At 43.8% G+C, this 17776-nt stretch overlaps 4 protein-coding genes across 9 annotated transcripts; 1 reads left to right on the top strand and 3 right to left on the bottom strand.

Annotated features, from left to right (window-relative positions):
- Positions 1–544: 544 nt before the first annotated feature.
- On the bottom strand, positions 545–4992 carry LOC112282117 (putative receptor-like protein kinase At1g80640). 6 transcript variants are annotated; one of them, XM_024519353.3, is made up of 11 exons: positions 4845–4992; positions 3748–4651; positions 3400–3600; positions 2920–3191; positions 2672–2804; positions 2474–2537; positions 2267–2363; positions 2000–2108; positions 1669–1787; positions 1391–1480; positions 545–1104 (listed from the first exon to the last, which is right to left on the bottom strand). In XM_024519353.3, the coding sequence occupies exons 2-11, from the start codon at positions 4025–4027 to the stop codon at positions 745–747; spliced, it is 1725 nt and encodes a 574-aa protein (XP_024375121.1). In that variant the 5' UTR covers positions 4028–4651; positions 4845–4992; the 3' UTR covers positions 545–744. The 6 variants fall into 6 exon arrangements, with proteins under 6 accessions (XP_024375121.1, XP_090106371.1, XP_024375122.1 ...); XM_090250245.1 differs by having other exon boundaries at positions 2920–3188; XM_024519354.2 differs by lacking the exon at positions 4845–4992 and adding an exon at positions 4768–4785.
- A 4377-nt stretch (positions 4993–9369) lies between these two features.
- On the bottom strand, positions 9370–10955 carry LOC112282451 (uncharacterized). The gene has a single exon (XM_024520039.3). It carries the CDS (start codon positions 10773–10775, stop codon positions 9474–9476), a length of 1302 nt encoding a protein of 433 aa, XP_024375807.1. The 5' UTR covers positions 10776–10955; the 3' UTR covers positions 9370–9473.
- A 145-nt stretch (positions 10956–11100) lies between these two features.
- Positions 11101–11801, top strand: LOC112282453 (large ribosomal subunit protein eL30). Its single transcript, XM_024520041.2, has one exon. It carries the CDS (start codon positions 11212–11214, stop codon positions 11551–11553), a length of 342 nt encoding a protein of 113 aa, XP_024375809.1. The 5' UTR covers positions 11101–11211; the 3' UTR covers positions 11554–11801.
- Positions 11802–12058: 257 nt separating this feature from the next.
- On the bottom strand, positions 12059–17462 carry LOC112282452 (uncharacterized). The gene is made up of 8 exons (XM_024520040.3): positions 15781–17462; positions 14899–15638; positions 14309–14437; positions 13543–13807; positions 13276–13430; positions 12942–13110; positions 12679–12763; positions 12059–12424 (listed from the first exon to the last, which is right to left on the bottom strand). Exons 2-7 carry the CDS (start codon positions 15334–15336, stop codon positions 12690–12692), a joined length of 1230 nt encoding a protein of 409 aa, XP_024375808.1. The 5' UTR covers positions 15337–15638; positions 15781–17462; the 3' UTR covers positions 12059–12424; positions 12679–12689.
- Between the last annotated feature and the right edge of the window lie 314 nt (positions 17463–17776).

Raw genomic sequence — 17776 nt, 5'->3', positions numbered from 1 at the left:
TTCTATTTTTTTCAATTCCTTTATCACAATCTCTAACTTTTTAACCTCTTTCATTGTATTGATCAATTTATTACAAGTGTCTTTCTCTTTCTTAATTTAAAAGATTTCTTGAACTTTATACAATTTTAAAATTTTTTATTAATTTTTTTTATTCATGCCAATATCTCTACCACTATCTTAGTTTTTTCCTATTCAATATTTTTTTTTATTATTATTATTCTCTAGTTAGTTAGTTATTTTTATTTTATTTTATTATAATTGCAGTCAATGGGTATGATTTTATTCTGTCACTAACACACGGTTTACTATTCAACTTGCATATCTTTTCTATGTTCCTCAGAGACTTTCTAATACCAAAGTCAAGATCTCCTTTAAATCATCACGTTGTCCCTTGAGCCAGTCTTATTTCCAACCGTAAAATCGATTATCCACCTTCAAAATGATTTCCACAAAAACACTAATTCCTTTACAGTGAAGATAAAATTAAAAAATTAAAAAAATTAACAAGGAAAAGAAAAAAACCAACAAGGGGGGAAGAGAAGAATGCACAATTCGCAGACAAAATGCGATTTAATTCCTGTGTGACGAAAGGCACAAGAGTAAAGTAACAGTAACCCATAAACTATAAAAGCAAACAACTCATGAAAATATGCTACTCTGAGTCAACGGTATATTGAATCAACGGAGGGAATTTGGGGTGTGGTGCGGTGCGGTGTGTCGGTGTGTTGGTGTGTCGATATTTCATCAATTGCCTTGATCGTCGAATCGTTGCTGTAATTCCAAGCTGCGGGTCACGTGCTCCCAGGATCGGGATCTATCCAGAATTGAACTCCTCGATATCGACGAATCGTCGCCGACGGAATACAAACTGTAGTCCGATCGTTGCGAGTTGAAAGACGGCAGCTCGGTGTCCATGAGTTCGGCACCGCAGAGTGGGTCCACCGACAGTTTGCCGCTATCGCTGTGTAAGCATTGAGACTTTGGGTCTCGCAATGCGCCGCCGAGCTCTTGAGGCACCAGCGGAGCCAGTGACTGAACCACGTCGGCGATGAGAGGGCGGTAGCTGGGTTCCGCTTGGACGCAAAGGACTGCCACTGCGGCCACCTGCATGAGAAGCTCGCCATTGTGGGTCAGTCGATTTGAGGTACATAATCTCCAACCCGAAACCGAATTCCATGCGAAGGACTTTGATTAACGATTTGAAGCCATCATCATCATCATGGTGCTACCAGAATCGTTGTTGAAGAAATCGAATTCAGAGGGTAATGGTTAAGGGAATTCTGCTCATTGGTCAAATTCTTATGTTCGTGCTTTCCTTTGTTGCATGCCTAAAAAAGAAAGGCTCAGTTGAAGTCTAAGCGATTCTGGATTTTATCACTGTGGGAGTTACCTGGTGAAGTTGCTTCACGTTCAGCGTATCTTGAAGGGTGGGGTCGATAACTTCCATCAGCTTTGCTCGGTTAGTTAGTATGGGTGTTACCTGAAACGCAGATGTATTCAATTATCAGTTGGTTAAATCTTTCTGGTGGGGTTATATATATACATGTATACATTTATGCGTGTATGACATTATATCATTGTATCGTTTCAGTTTTAGATGTTTACATTTGGATTTTGAATGCAAAATGACGAGACTGGATTAAGTCCTAAGCCTTTAGTCAGACTTACCCATGTCACTAGAGATTGCGATCCGAGTGGTAAGGACGTATCAATGGGCAGTCTGCCTGTCAGCAGCTCAAGCAATACTACTCCAAATCCGTAAACATCACTCTTCTCTGTCAATGTCCCTGGATTGCATACCGAATAAAACACAGCTGCTGGATTAGTACATTTAATATAGAATAAATGTTATTCTTGCGAACATTGTATGCTTCATCATTACATTAGAAAGCTCGTACTTTAGATGGTCACACAACACCGATCTCATCAGTTTAGATGTCATCCAAATAAAACATCATTATCGAGCATTTGTATAGCAAATTTTATTGAGATTACTAACCGTCCATCAGGTACTCAGGAGCAATGTACCCGAAGGTGCCTTGCACTTGTACGTCGTCTTTCACCACGCCACCTTCCTCCAGAGCTACCGCTATACCAAAGTCGGACACCTGGACGATGCTTAGATGCCGTCATTACATTTGTCATGATTTATGCAGTGCTCAAACCTCTTATCAGAGTTCCACTGAAAATTCAACATTTGAAAATGCAGTAGGAAAGTTTGAGTAGGGTGACTGCTCTTCACTGATGGGCATGGCAGGAAGCGAACCTTCGCATTGAAGCTGGCGTCCAAGAGGATGTTGGATGCCTTGAAGTCTCTGTGGATTATTGCAGGCTTGCAGCTTTCATGCAGGTGCTCCAGTCCTCTGCTAACACAAATTTACTATCAACAAAGAGCAAAGAACATGCGAGTTTTTCGAAGCTAGGAAGGTTGAAAACGAGAAGAGGGATTGCAAAAGCATCAACATCTGCAGACCTGGCAGCTTCAAGAGCAATCTTTAGTCGTAGGTACCAGGTGAGTGCACTCCCGCATGAGGGGCCTAATTTAGACCAACAGACCTTTTTTTGATCAGTAACATTTCTGACTCAACAGATAGATGAATCAAGAGGCTGATCAAAACTAAGAACAGAAATGAAATATTGGCATAGGTAAATTATATCAAGATCCGTGTACCATGAAGCTGATCATGAAGTGAACCATTCTGCATGAGCTCGTACACAACCAAGGGCTCTGGGCCGTCATTTGAATAGCCCAGGAGAGCCACCAAGTTGGGATGTCTTATCTTGCACATCAGATCCACCTCTCCCTATAACAAACAATCCAACCACCTCGTTACCACCACCAGTGAAATTTAGGAGCGGCAATTCTCCATCACCAATCGAATCGACTGATGATACACTTGGATGAGTGGATTTCATTACCTGGAGTTCTTTTTGGGGCTGTTTTCCTACGCTGGTAAGTCTCTTTACAGCGGCATAGACATCATAATCGAGTCTCGCTTTATACACATGCCCGAAACTTCCCTCGCCCAGCAAATTGGAGGAGCTGAAGTTGTTCGTAGCAGTTTGTAAAAGAGAGTAGGCCAATGAGCAAGGCGCGGCGGCCAGGCCTCCGCTCTTCACGCAACTTTTGATACTTTGAAGGTGATTCAACCACGGCCCAAATTTCATCGTCTCGAACCTCGTCGACCCTGCTGAGAGAGGCGATCGTATAAGCACCAATCCAATCTCTCTTGGCATATCTGCAAATTACTGGCTAAGATTGAACACACATTGCTGGCACTGCATCGCTGATCTATGGCGGCACAAAATATTTAGAGCAGTTATTTCTATAAACCCTGTTGATTTCTTTTAATGATCCACTACGTTTTTCACAGAAAATGAATGCTGTTGTGCCCATACTGGAGGAATCTGAACTGAAGTCAACGCCGTCACATTGGCGCTGCAAAGTGGACTGATTGGTCCAGATGAGCATGCTGGGTTTGCTGTTCCGCTGCTTGCGAGCACAGAGCACCAACAGAAGAATGACGATGCCCACGGCTACCAAGGAGGTAGGGGTGAGGATGGCGACTAGCAACCAGTTTACGTTCACATGGTTCCAAGCTGCACCCACAACCAAACGTTCATTAAATTTAATCACCACCTCTGTGCTAATGACTGTGGAAATCAGCAGTTAGAACAGTGTTCATGGATCTTGAGGCTCAAATCCGGAAATCTGCCAGGATTAGGAGGTTTCCAGTTTGAGTGTACCGGCTGGAGTTTCGAAGTCCAGCAGATGCCGAGACTTCTCTGCGTAAGGAGTGTTGAAGACCGCATCCGGGACTACCGAACGTTGATCTCGTGCATAACGACCGTGCCCGACCCTTATTGCAGGATCTTCTAAATTTGTATCTGGAGTGCTCAGAGGCAAATGCTGACGTTGAGATTCGCTCGGAAGTAGTCTGTATCCTTGAGCCAGTTCAACCCAACTGATGGCAGAGACAGCAATAACGTAGAATACAACAAGTTTAATCTCCTGGGATCCCGCCATTTTTTAATCACTCGGTTTGAACTCGAGGAAACACCCATCCAATCAAGAGAAGGTCAGGCGCCCCTGTCGTTAGTTTCGGCGAATTACTCTGCGAATGAATCTTCACAGAAAGGAGGAAATAGCAATAGTCTCCGAAATCTGGGTGCAGTAGAATCCCTACGTGGAGGGTAACGTCAACCCCCTGCTGCCTCCAATACGGGCCAGGAAACGACTGTTTTCAACAAAGCTTAACTAAAAATCGCTCCGAAATCCTCAAGCCGCTCTGCAATTGAAGCCTCAGTTTCCATGCCAACCTCTCCCGAAGTCTCCGCTATCTTGCAAGGTTCTTGAGTGGGCTCCTTGCGCTCTACTCCTACTCCCATACTTCAAATTCGAAAGAATCCCATGTAACAAGGGCAATTCTTCGACCCGCTCCCAGAAATCTCCTACTAGATAGCTCTTTGCTGTCTCTCTCACCAGATCGCTAGCCAGACTGGGTGATTGTTAGGTGCCAAGTTACTACTCCAGCACTCCAGACTTTGGAAAGTACAAACCGACGCCAGGTTTCGCACCGCTCGCCAGCTACTTGGGCACTAACAAACATTGCGGGCGTACTCTTGGGTACTCTTTTGCTTGACATGGACCCTGCATTAGCAAATTCTCGCATCAAGAGGAAGGACCTTGGAGCATACAAACCCTGAGAATATGGACCCTTTTACAGAGCACGCAAGCAAAGCAATCCATTCAAACTACAGTCAAACCTGGGGAGCTTTGAAATTTACGATCGAGTTCTACGTCGTACTCCGAATTATTAAAAGTAAAAAGATAAAATCCTCACAGATGGGCAGGAAGAGCGTTCAGTGACGGCAGCTTGCATGAGAGAGGAGATGTTGTGGAAGTGACAACTCTGAGTTACAGTGCCACTCATGAGCCTGACTATTAGAAGAAGTTTGCATGATCCACTGCGGCAACATGAGATGTCTGATTCTTGCGCTTAAGCTTAACTCTTCTTAATGGAGAATCTGCTTGTAGATTCATGATTGTGATGACACTGAAATTTGAAAAAAGAATAATATCTGTCAGGTGCTTGTAAACCCATCATAACTGCTGCTGAGATCAGGGGTCACCCATCTTGTCGAGCCACAAGGCTGGAGTCTGACGACGATCACTTCATCCACGCAAGAGAGTGATTGATTGACGAGGAGGGGTAGAAGAGTAGCAGCGAGCAATCGGCTCCTCTTGCATTGACTTTGAAAGTGGCCACCTGAGGGCATCGCTTACCGTAAGCCCCATGTGCATTGAATTCTGCGTTCCTGTCCCTGATTTCGGTGCCAGTTTGCAGGCCTGCGTTTTGCAGACTCTCATCGTCCACTCTCTCCATGAATAATCCATGTTACTGCGGATTGAAAACACTTTTAGATGTTTCTCGTAATGGTTAAGCACAAAGGCTGAATCACATGTGCGTCGGTCATTCTATTTTAATGCTGTTTCAAAAACAGGGTGATTGCTATTCCCACAGATCACATTATAAGCTGTTCTTTCTTTCCTTAAGATATATATATATATATATATATATATATATATATTCACATTTACACACACAGCACACCCCTATGGATGTGAGGTATCTCTGTTGTTGCAGCGCATTCAAAGCCACGCACAACAAAGGGACAACATATCTTCACGCCTACTGTACCACAACAATTCAAATTTCCACAGCTATTCTTTGAAACCTCCTGACATATCCATTCATACAGTTATGTGCACATGCTTGAGGAGCCGTAACACATCCTAGTGGAAGCATTTCCTGGAGATGAGGTTAAGAAAGTACATGAAATTAAGGGCATTGGATTATCCGCGGTCCAAGAACCTAATTGCTCGCCCTAATCCGAAATTGAACATGAAACTAGTTTAGCTGCAAAGAAGTCACGAAACCTTCAGGAAATTTATTTTGTCCAATCGAGATGTGAACCCAATGGCATTTTTGAGCCCGGTGTTACATAAGACAGGCAAATGTGGGTCTCAAGCCAGTTGTGATAGCTCAAGAATGAAGCAAGCTGGGCCCATTTTTAAACTGATCATTGAGGAGGGGAGGTGTGATGATCCATCTGCAATAATGCTGGGGGTGGGGGGTGCATCGGACGATGAGCTTGCAACGTTTCTACACCAATTCCTGGTAAAAAAAGTGGTGTGCCACCTGACTATTTCTTAGAATTGAACCCAGAAAAATCTCAAAATAATAAAAGAAAAAGCCTTCAGTGCATGCAGACACGTTTACTTACATACATAAATTCATGTGTGTGTGAAGAGAGCGAGAGAGCGAGAGAGAGATAAAAAAATAATTGATATCAGAACCACCTGTTGTAAACTCACACATAGAGACGTAAATTAGGAAGGTGTATTTTTCGAGTAGAAGGATCTGAACACAAGATTGGAATCATGTGGCAGATAAAGAAAAAGAACAGAAATATGACGAAAATTTGACGGGAAAATAAATAAAATAAAATAAGAGGCCCAGAATCTTCATAACTGGGGTCTAAATGATTCTTCTATTTTTAGTATTTTTCGGAAACTAACTTTAGTTTTTTTCTTTTATTAAAAAGCAGTGTCTGTGGAAGTACTATATATCATCAGAGCACCTGAACAGCACTATTATCGAGTATCAGTCCAAAGCCAAAAACCTTGTTGAAGAAACTACCAGCCGGGGGGCCACTTTACATGAGTCCAGGCCCAGGGCAACACCAGCAACTCTTTTCCACTTGTTTTCAAACTTAATTTCAAAGACGGTTCAGAGGCTCAAAAACTTTAGACCCGGCAAAATAGATGGTACACTTTTCTGCATTTCGAGGGAGGCTGCATGAGACCTTGAATTCAGTGCATAATTTTTTTGTCAATAGTGAATTAAAAGTTTGGCCTAGAATCTCATTGTAATGGAATAAATCATTCCTGGGGTCCACCAAAATGGATTCGAACTTGCTTCCCAGTGATAGTAAAACGCAAAGCAAGTGAGAAAGTGGGAATGAAGCACCTGAAGTGCACAACTCTGCTGCCAGGGTGGATTTTTGGACTTCATCCTTGCATCTCAATTTGCCTTGAGGAGAGAGAGAGAAAAGAGAAACTTCCAGTACAAGATCACATTATATGTGGCACATGGTTTGTACACATCTCTGTTGTGTCTGTGAGAAGTGTCAGAGTCATCACAAGTGGTTGATGATACCCACCTCAGTTGACAACAAATGGTAGGCTGGTGGACTCAGCAGCACCACCACCATCATCACCGTGGAACCTAAATAATGCTGCATGGAGCCCGGTAACCTTGGCTTTGAGGAGGGACCGAAAGTTTACTCTGCATCGCTGGCAAGATCTGCCAATCCACAGTTCAATGAACTGTCGTAGGATTCTGATCTTAGTTACTTACAAGTGGGAAACATCGCTGCAGAAAGTAGGCTGTGTGCAGAGCACCTGAGCATCACGAGAACACCAGCATTCCTTCACACGAGATAGACCCACTTTGGATACTACAATGATAGTTCATACAAGACGGAACAACCTTGTGTATATAGCGCAAATCCCGAGTTCCTCAAGTGGGTAAGTTCCTGGAGGACCACTACATAAAAAAATGTGACTAATGAGATCCAAATAACATGTTTACCTGGGTGGTTTTTCCAATAGCTGTGGGATTCATTGGATGGAAAAGAAGCCATTGCCCTATCTTAATGTGATCTGAAAGACCAACTTGAGGAGGCAATTTTTAGAAGCTGTGATCATCTAGTGGTTATGTTAAGGAAACGCACGAATTAGTCCTATCCCAGGTCCTTTCATTTGTAAAATTAAACCATCAGTGAAGGAGTACCGTAGGTTGACATAAATTGCTCGAACAGAAATTCAAATCGCACCAAGCACAGTACAGCCCGACCACATTAATGGTTGCTCTATCCACAAAAACCAAGTGCATAGTGAAGGTCCTGGCTCCAGTACACACTTTCCAAAGTGCTCGATCTGAGAGATGCTTCAAGGGATTAGACTGAACCACCGAATTTTCTTGTCGAAGACGGCGAACTGAATAAGAGAAATGAACGAAGTTTCATAAAGCGCCATCTTGCACTTGGATTTCGAAGTTGCACTACTCCCCTAGATTTGCATTTGAATCCACTGCTTAGATCCTGTTTGTTACGCTGCGTAACCTTCATTCACAGATTCAGTTTGAGACAACAGGTGACTCCTCATGATTCCTAGTTCAGTAGGAGCTACACTAGGGAATGCAGTTGATTCATTGTTAGGTCAAATACGCAGTAATTCATGTTGAGTAAACAAGAGTAGACATGTCAATGTTATCCCTCCGCAACAACAAGAAGCATTGATTTGATTCCTGATTACTCACTTATTCATTAAACTTTAAGTTAATAGAGAATGTTGGTCCAGTCTGGGTCCACTTCATGTCAAAGCTAAAATAAACTTTCATCAATTTACGCTAATTCAGTACCTTGGGATTGCAACAATCAAGCAGACAATACAATTAGTCAAGGAGAAGATATAGAAGAGAAGGATTCGAATTTTACTGCTGAGGACTAGACAGGGCAACACATCGCAAGGTGGAAGGACAACAGAAAGATTACGCCGCAAATGTGAAGCTGCGCAAGTAATGCAATCTGTGTCTTTGAAGATATAAACAATCTGACATGGTGTACCCTAAATTCTAAACATTCGATTGAAACGAAAACCTTGCGTTGATCGTTACACAGAACACCTCAACTTAATTGGTAAATCAGAGAATTCAGATGTACACAGCGGAATCCAAAGCCGCTACCATATGACAATAAAATCCGCCAAAACAATCTACAACACAACACCAACTGGGCAAAATGACTTACAGAATGCTGATAAAACGAACACGAGCAGATACTGCTAGATTCCAGTGCCAGTGTCAAACAATACATCCGTTTCATCCATAAGGATTTCCACCCTCTCAGTGAATGTGCACTCTCAAGTACAATGTACTCTTCTTTCGTACTGTTGATGACAATGTTTCTTTTCTCACTCCTCTCATTTCAGACATTTCAAGCAGCAGTCCATGCAACCCTAAACTTGGGAGACAATGATGAAACAACGATCCCATAAAATTGAAAAGATCAGTGGAAACAAGGTAGTTTCACAGCTTCTGTCAACCCACTAGATATACGAACATACATACCAAACCTATACAAGGTAACAAACGTCGACTGCCATGGCTTCTTCTCCCACCCGCAAATACCCCAAAGTAACACGGGCAAGATCCGCTCACCACATGCCAGCTATACACAAGATGTGGAGCGTACCCAAAGTCACACTCCAGATTGTGGACAGCATGTAACATGAGCAACAAATAAGCATGAATTCATTAGACATTACTTGAAGTTACGATCGCAACAATCGTAGTCTTGTTGTCAATTCAAATGAGAAGACTACAAGCAGTTCAGCAACAGAAACCCTACGCAGGTTCTTGCATTTCTTGTTTGCGTCTCCTTGGAGACCTAGGCAATACAGTACCGAGCTGGCCACAAGCCATTTTCTCGTCGTCACCGCGACTATTACGAATATGCACCACTAAGCCTGCATCAGCGACCCTATCCCTAAATCTTAGAACCTCGACCAAAGGTGTAGGTTCGAATGCAGAACCTGGATGCGAATTAAACATTATAAGGTTAATTTTACAAGGGATGTCTTTGACCAACTCAATAAGCCTGGTGGCGTCTTCCTCTGAGTCGTTTACATTCTTCAGCATGACGTATTCAAGAAATACTGATTCGCCTGGCCTGTGCGTGATCATCTCCTCCTTCACACAATCTAGCAATGTGCGTATATTATACTTCCGATTGATGGGCATAATCTGATCCCTAATATCATCAGTGGTAGCATTCAGGCTCACTGCGAGAGCGCATTCAGAAGATCGACAGAACTTTCGAATTTGCGGAACTAGACCTGACGTTGAGATAGTAACCTTCCGGGGGCTCAGATGCAATCCTTTGTCGTTTACCATAATCTCCGCCGCTCTGATGACACTGTCGATGTTGTGGAGAGGCTCCCCCATGCCCATGAAGACGACATTCGTGACGTGCCCCAGGTCCTTGCTAACAATCCGAGAAGCCACCACTAGCTGCTCCACAATTTGAGCTGTGCTGAGGTTCCCACGCAGCCCCATCTTTGCAGTAAAACAAAACTGACAATTCATGGCGCACCCAATTTGACTCGACACGCACACAGTGACACGGCCCCTCGGTCCAGGAATCACCACTGTCTCCACAGAAGCGCCATACTCCTCTAAAAAGAATACAAGCTTCCGCGTCCCATCCCTAGCTGTATGCACATCCCGCAACTGCAAATTCGGTGCGAATTCTGCCCTCTCCTCAAGCAACGATACGAACTCCTTGTTCAACCGAGGAATCACAGCGGGAGACTCCACCCACTTCCCATTCCCGTACAGATGACGCCACAACATAGCAGCCCTACTTGCCTTGTGGCCATGAGACTCCACCCACCTCTCAAGCTCCGGAAACGTCATATCCTTCAGGGACACCTTCCGAGGCGCTCTCCCAGCAGCGTTAAACCCTCCATCACCAACAATCCCAGGAAAATCAAGTTCCGGAGCCGAGATGCCCGCGGCTTGCGGCTTCTGGAGAGAAGCTGAGAAGCAAATAAGACGTCGAGTGCGGACGGGAGCAGAGCAAGTGCAGCGAACAGCTGAAGAGGCAATCAGGCGGCCAGCATTGCCCACCAGGGCCGCCATCACCATTCCCCTCTGGAACCCAATTCAAATCGCCTGCTGCGGTTCAGACGAGCTCCTCCACCTCCCCTCAAATTCCATCAATCCCCATCATCGTCTTCAAATGCAACGCAGGGGTTTCCTTGAATATCCTTGAAATGAAGTAGCAAAACAGCTACCGAGGATATGCACAAAACAAGCAGCAGAGAACAAGGTGCGAGACGAGAGGTTTGATTGATAACCGGTTTATTAACTGTCTTCAAGGGGCAACTGGATCGAATATCCGATCAGGGTATCAATCGAGAGTGAGAATTAGGGTTTGGGGGAGGCGTGGGGCTGGGCCAAATGCAGAGGATGCCACAATTCACACCTCTTTTTGTGCAGCACCAGCTCTGGAGCTCAGCTCTGCTTTCCAGTCGCGCCCGTCGAAGCCCTTGGGAGGCCGTCGCATCCTAGCTCAGGCACCATGGTGGCCGCCAAGAAGACGAAGAAAGCTCAGGAGTCTATCAACAACAGGCTGGCCCTGGTCATGAAGTCCGGCAAGTACACGCTGGGGTACACTACCACGCTCAAGTCGCTGCGCGGTGGCAAGGGCAAGCTCGTGATCATTGCCAACAACTGCCCGCCCCTCCGCAAGTCCGAGATCGAGTACTACGCTATGCTCTCGAAGACTGGTGTCCACCACTACAGCGGCAACAATGTGGATTTGGGGACTGCCTGCGGGAAGTACTTCCGTGTCTGCACGTTGAGCATTACCGACCCTGGTGACTCGGACATCATCCGTTCCATGCCCACTGAACAGAGTTAGGGAAGATGTAGTGGGTTGTGGAGGAAACCTGGACATTATGAATGCCTCGTTGCAGTTTACGCTGCGGTAGAGAAGATCTTGGTGAAAGTGGAGATGAGACGCAGATCTCTGAAACCAGGCAGATGGAAGCGCTAGGGTTAGGGTCATTGGTGTGTTGATACGCTCTGATGGATGTGATGGTACCTGGTATTGTTTTCAACATTCAGGAATGTGAGTAAGACCTCTTTTAAAGGATTCTGCAATTTCTACTCCTGTTCTCCTTTGATAATTTGTTTTGTGTTCGTTGATGTTTTAGTTGCAGCATGTAGCTTATGTTTGCCCTGATTGTTTTCGGATCATCATCGACGGTGATTGTTTGCTGCGTTACTTAGTGGATTTGCAAGTTGGATATACGCGGATTGTATACTTATAGGCACTTTTGTGGTTGATTTGTGGATGTTGCCTTGTCTCTTCTTGTCGACGGTCTAGTATGACGTTATTACTCAAGGATTGTATAGATCAGAGATTCTTTGCGTTGACATGTTTCAATTATATTTGCTCTTGAATTAAATTCACCTTCACTACAATTCCGTTCAATTACCTTACGTTATCTAATCTAACCTAATCTAGATTAAAAGATGTACTTCGCTGAAATACTTGCTGGATACATGACTTTTCTTGGTGCATTCTAGGAGAATAGAGTTTGTCTATCTCTGCCCATTCAAATTCGTGTATGTTAAGTGGCATCAGAAAGCTGGACAGGGAATTAGAACGAAGTGCCCCCCGTTGAAATTTGGAGTTTGGGGTAGTTTTTCACTGGACTCTCTTTCACTTGACCCTTTCCAATTCGCCAATTCCTCTCGCAGCCGTCTAGTGGTCTTGGCACGTAGAGCTGCAACTCCAACAACATTTATTTAACGTTTAAATTGCGCAGTTTCGGTTGAACGGAACATTCAAGAACGGGATATTGTATGAGTATCGCATTCTATATACGCCCTTACGCGCTGGCTTTAACCCATACCTTGTGAGGGAAGACGTAAATACTATCACGACCTCGGTAATCACTAATAACTAGTGGCTTCCATGATTGATAACCGCACTGGAATGTTGGTGGTTTCAACATATGCGTTGTGGCAGTTTACTTACACATTTTCCTCTCAGCGGGAATGCTTCATTCCAGTGTTCGTCACCCCATGTACCATTCCAAGGTACGGGTTTGGAATGCCATTTTCTGCAGATATATTCGGAACAGTCTTAGAATCTCACGTAAATTATGTAGTTCATGTAGTAGTATCAGAGAGTTAACATATCACGTTTACATGAAAAATTGCAGCTTCTAATTCTGATGTTATAGTTCAACATCGTGAACTGTCGGGGAATATTTAGATGAGTCCTGGTTAAGAGGTTACTCAGATTCATTTCTCTTGTCTTATATGTAAAGTCTTCGTCATCGGCATTTAAATGACCATGCACTGTAGTCCGGAATTGATCGTAAGTCCAGTAGAATGGATCTAAGGTTTCCTTGGTACGCGCCTGGTGGAAAACAGGCTCACCAAAAAATCCTTTTTCCCTCTTCTCCTGCACCGAGTCAGCCATGTAAGCAACCTCAGATCATGAACCACCATCAACCACGTTTCCTGAATATTGAATAGTCTGTGAGGATGACGTGCTTACGACAGCTTTTACGAAAAAAACGTGCATAGAACGAAGTTTGGAACATCTAACGACGGAAGCGTCGAAAACCTTTCCCAAGTCATGCTTCATGGGGTCCAGAAGCGTTTTGGTGTTGTAGTGAACCCCAGCATGCTCCAACTCAAAAGGATCATATTTTTCGTTTACGATGTCTCGGAAAATTCTCCTTTCGTCAACTGCCTTGGCGTACCGCATCTGCTGGTAACCTGCAAGAATGATACTCTTTGTGGATTAGTTCTGTGACTTGAGCTTCCATAGGTACTTTTGATTAAACCTGGGAAAAGTAGATCCAGAAATGGACAACTCCTCGTGACATACGAAGTTTTTTGGATATTTGGTCGGGTGTGAATTTCTCGAGCTTTTTGGCGATCTGATTCTGGATATTGTGAAACACGTGTTGCTCCCACTGCTTGAACATGGCCGCTTGTTTGTCGTCATGGTTGTGTTTTTCACGAGTGAGCAACCCAGTCATGTCCTTCATCACACCGCTCTTCCCTTTCATGCCACTAAAAACGTCTCGCATCAGCTTCTGGAACTTGGCCTCTGCTCTGGCTTCTCTGACAGCCTCGTCCTTCAACATGTCCTGTTTTTCAGCATCCAAAAGCTCATACTTTTCACCTTTCAGATGAGCCTCTGATTTAACTGTAATGCAGCATGATTCGACAGTGCATGAGCTTGGGAACTCGTGTCAAGGCCTGGAGCAACCGGCAGTAATTATCAAATCCTAAATGGGGACTTGATTGCATACAATGTGCACCAGTTCCACTTCAGAAGTATCCACTGCACACTCAATCAAGACTAGAAAAGCGGCGAAGAACAAATCTAGTCTAGAATTACTCTTTGGGCTGTCACTAGGCACCATAGCTGCAAGCTTTTGACCACACAATGCGAATGCTCGAGTTCAGTTGAAGATTTAGGTAAATTGTAGATCTTGCTTCCAGTGAGTAGAAACTGCATTTTTCACTTAGAATGCCTCACTCCTGGTACAGGGTTGCAGATTTCAAAATTCACTTACACATAACGGAAGAATACAATCTTAGTATAGAGACGACGCAAAGGGTTCGAATAATGAGGAGTCACAAACCTCCCATTCTTTTATGGTGTGATTGACAAGATCGCGAGGCTGCGATCGCTCCGTCCATTTTCTGCACAGCCAGTGCCCTCCTTTCTTCCTATAGATTCGGCCCTCTGGATCTACGATTCTGCAAATGTGCTTCGGGTTTTCGATTAAGGAAAACATCACATTACGAAGTCTCTTCGAATCCTCAGATCTAGCTAGTTAGTAGTGAAATCATACGAAGTCTTCCTTCACTTGTGGATACTGAAATTTTAACCCCTCTCTCTCTCTGTCTTTTCGCCACCGAGATCGGAAGTTCTATAAGGTCAGCGAGCTTCGAAGAGGTTCAGGTAGGCGACTACGTCTCTCGCGAAATGTAGTGCGACAGAGTGTCTTTTCGTTGTCTTTTTGTTGGTTAGCTTGTGCCCTTTCCTTCTACAGAGGACCTAGCATTTACGTCTTGGCAAATAATTATTCAGGGGAAAAATAATTTGCGGAGTTCCTACTTCACAGCTTCCCTTAGAGTTTCCTACACTCAAAAAGTATGCAATTATCAGCCCTGACAATTTACGATGCAAACTTGCAAGAAATGTCAGCAGAGATCTTCTATTGGATACGTTTTTATCTCCCGAAGCAACAGCTTTGTGCAACGCCCGATGAAAACAAGGGCCAGGCTTGTCAACTTTCTGTGGCTTAATTGTGTACTGTGGCGGGCGTCGGGTGGCAAATTTATCACGAGCATCGAAAGTTTTCTCCAGGGAATCGACACACTTCTCAACAAATTGGGGTTTTCCTTTGAATTCCCCCCACCGCACATTTTTGCCAGTCTGCGGTCGTGTTGGAAACCGCAGCACATTCCTGTTGGGGTACACGCTTGGATTGAGATACATCGGAGACTTCCATACACCGCAAGGCACATGTCTTTCGATGCGACCATTCTCTGTCCATGGTCTAGACTTTGTGAAATCGAAAGAAAAGTCTTCAGGGTCTCTGTAGCTGAAATACCGTGACCCTTCCTTACTCAATTGCTCCTCTTTTAAGCCTCCCCTTGGCATCTTTGAAGCTATCTACTCAGCTTCTTCAGAAGAAGGATTGTGACTTCGCGTCCTGAGTTCACGATGTTGCTTTTGCTAATGAAGCTGTGTCGTCTCTGCCGCATCTCCAATCCGGGTATTATATTGTAAGACTTACATAAATCCACTTCTAACCGTGGTGCTATTTGAAGGTAATTCTTTGCGGGTTAACGCTGCCGATGCTCTACATCTTCATTACTGTAACCGAATCAGTCGCAATTATTCAAGGTGGGTTTCCATTTCTCCAAATCAAGAGCATCCAGACGTGTTTCTGTGCCTCCCAACTGCACAACAAGCTCACAATGTTGCAAAATTTAGGTTAAGGTTCAAGCTTCCTCTTCCTAATCTCATTAAGAAATTCAGAGAAAGGAAGCTTGACCTTCTTCGTATTCAAGTCCACGCTGATGTGATGTCACACTAACATACCTGATATTGAACGAGAAACAGCCGCAGATTGAGGAGTCACAGCTATGAAAGGCCTAAATATTTCTTCGCCTTAAGAGTCCAGTTCGCTGCCCACGGCCTATCAAAAACCTTCGCAAACTCCATGTGTTCTTTCTCAGATTGAGTTCTCGTTTTAGTTACTGCCAGGGATTTTCGCACTGGTTGTGGCTTCTCTAGTCCCTCTCCCTCCTTTTCTTCTTCCTTTCTTATGTCCTCTTTCTCCTTAGTTTTAGACATCGTCGTTGATTTCACTGATTTCGAGCTGAAAAAAACTTGGATTGTATCGGCATCCCGCCACAGAGAACAAATTTGTTCCTTTTGATTCTTCACACATGATACTCTGAGCTACTCCATCTCTTTAGAATTTCCGATAGGACATAGTATCACCAGTTTGTCAGGATTGTTGATGTTACAACACTTCAGCGCTGCAAGAGCCTGTCAATTGTTTACTCTGGAAGTGCGCACTTTCAACATGGTTTATCATCGTGCATGACGTACAGTAAATTTTAGCATCAAAGCTATCGCCCAATTATTAGCAAACCACAAGAAGAAAAAAAATCGTTCAGATTTGTAAAATTTTGCAAATCTTAAGCAATACGCAAGCGAATTGCAGAATTTGACAATATCCCAAGGCAACTCAAATTCGATTTAAATCTTCACCATAATCTGGACAACAAGAAACCAGCCATCCAAAAGAGACAGCTACGTTTACTACAAATTTTCAGACACATCGGAGTTCAAGTTTTGCAAGCAATCTTTGAGCTGCGACAAACTCAACACACCATGGTCAATTGGCTAACATGGCAACTTTCAGTTTTCCAAAGACGTGCAACGGGCAAATAAGTAAATTGCTTGCAAATCGACTTTGCAATCGATAAATTTCTCCTTGCCAGCAACAGAATATTTCCTCTGGCGAAGCTCACTTCTGGCACCAGTAACCTCTGATTGTTGCTTTCTCCGAAAAGTGAAATTTGCTTACGATCTGGTGGAGCAGGAGTTGAAGGTGATGAGAAAAGAAGGCAAAAAGAGAAGTGAGAAGGCGACAGCAATGAGCAGTGCTAGTGGAATTAGTACGCGAGCTCATGGTAACCGTCTGCCGAAATTGGAGAGACCAGAGCATGGAATGAAACGGTTGCCGCGGCCAAAACCAATCCCCGTAACAACATCGACGGATCATAATGAATCACTGTAAGCCCGGGATTATATCCTGCACAACAAACCCGGCATTCCTCCCCCCGTTGTTGGCCACCGAGCTTCTTCCTGTCCGCCCCTCCATGGATGCTCTAGTAACCGCCTAAGCCAGCATTTCGACAGAGCTCCACACCCTTCGTGCAGCAAACAGAAACAAAATTCCAGGTCAGGGTCGCGTAACATAACCAAGAGCGCAACAGAAATAAACAACAACAAAAAGACAAAGTGCATTGGGACACCCTTCAACAACGAGAGCAGATCAAGTTTCTGCTGCGGCATTCCTCGACGGCGCTCTTTGGGCAGGAAAACGGCGGGGTTTGTGCGCGAAGTCGCTCAAACCGATGACTGTGCACGAACGAACGAAGGATTCCGATGACTGAGCATGAACGGACGAAGGATTCCGTTAACCACCGACAGATTGAATGTGAGAGTAATTGTGTCCAGCTCCAAGTCTTTTTAATAGGAAAAATCTTAAATATATCGTATTTGAATGAGAAAAATATATAAATATAAAAATTAAACCCATTATTGATTTTCGAAATTAATTTATAAATTGGAATTTTATATTAGAACCTATTATTGAGCTTTTTTATTCAATAGTTTAGCTCAATTGATTTGAATTATAAATTTCAATAACATCATCATTTTTTTCTTTTTTGTAAGGGTTCTTTTTCTTCTTTTTCTGTTTCTTTTTTTGGGATGTATATATGTGTAAATCTATGTGTGAATTTTTGTTATTATTGTTTCAATAAAAGATATTTAGGAGCAACAATATCAATATCATCAA

This window comes from Physcomitrium patens, chromosome 5 (genome assembly GCF_059467195.1).
Source record: "Physcomitrium patens ecotype Gransden chromosome 5, ASM5946719v1, whole genome shotgun sequence".
Classification (NCBI taxonomy): domain Eukaryota; kingdom Viridiplantae; phylum Streptophyta; class Bryopsida; order Funariales; family Funariaceae; genus Physcomitrium; species Physcomitrium patens.
The sequence above is the reverse complement of the archived record's forward strand: the minus strand, read 5'-3'. Positions and strand labels throughout refer to the sequence as shown.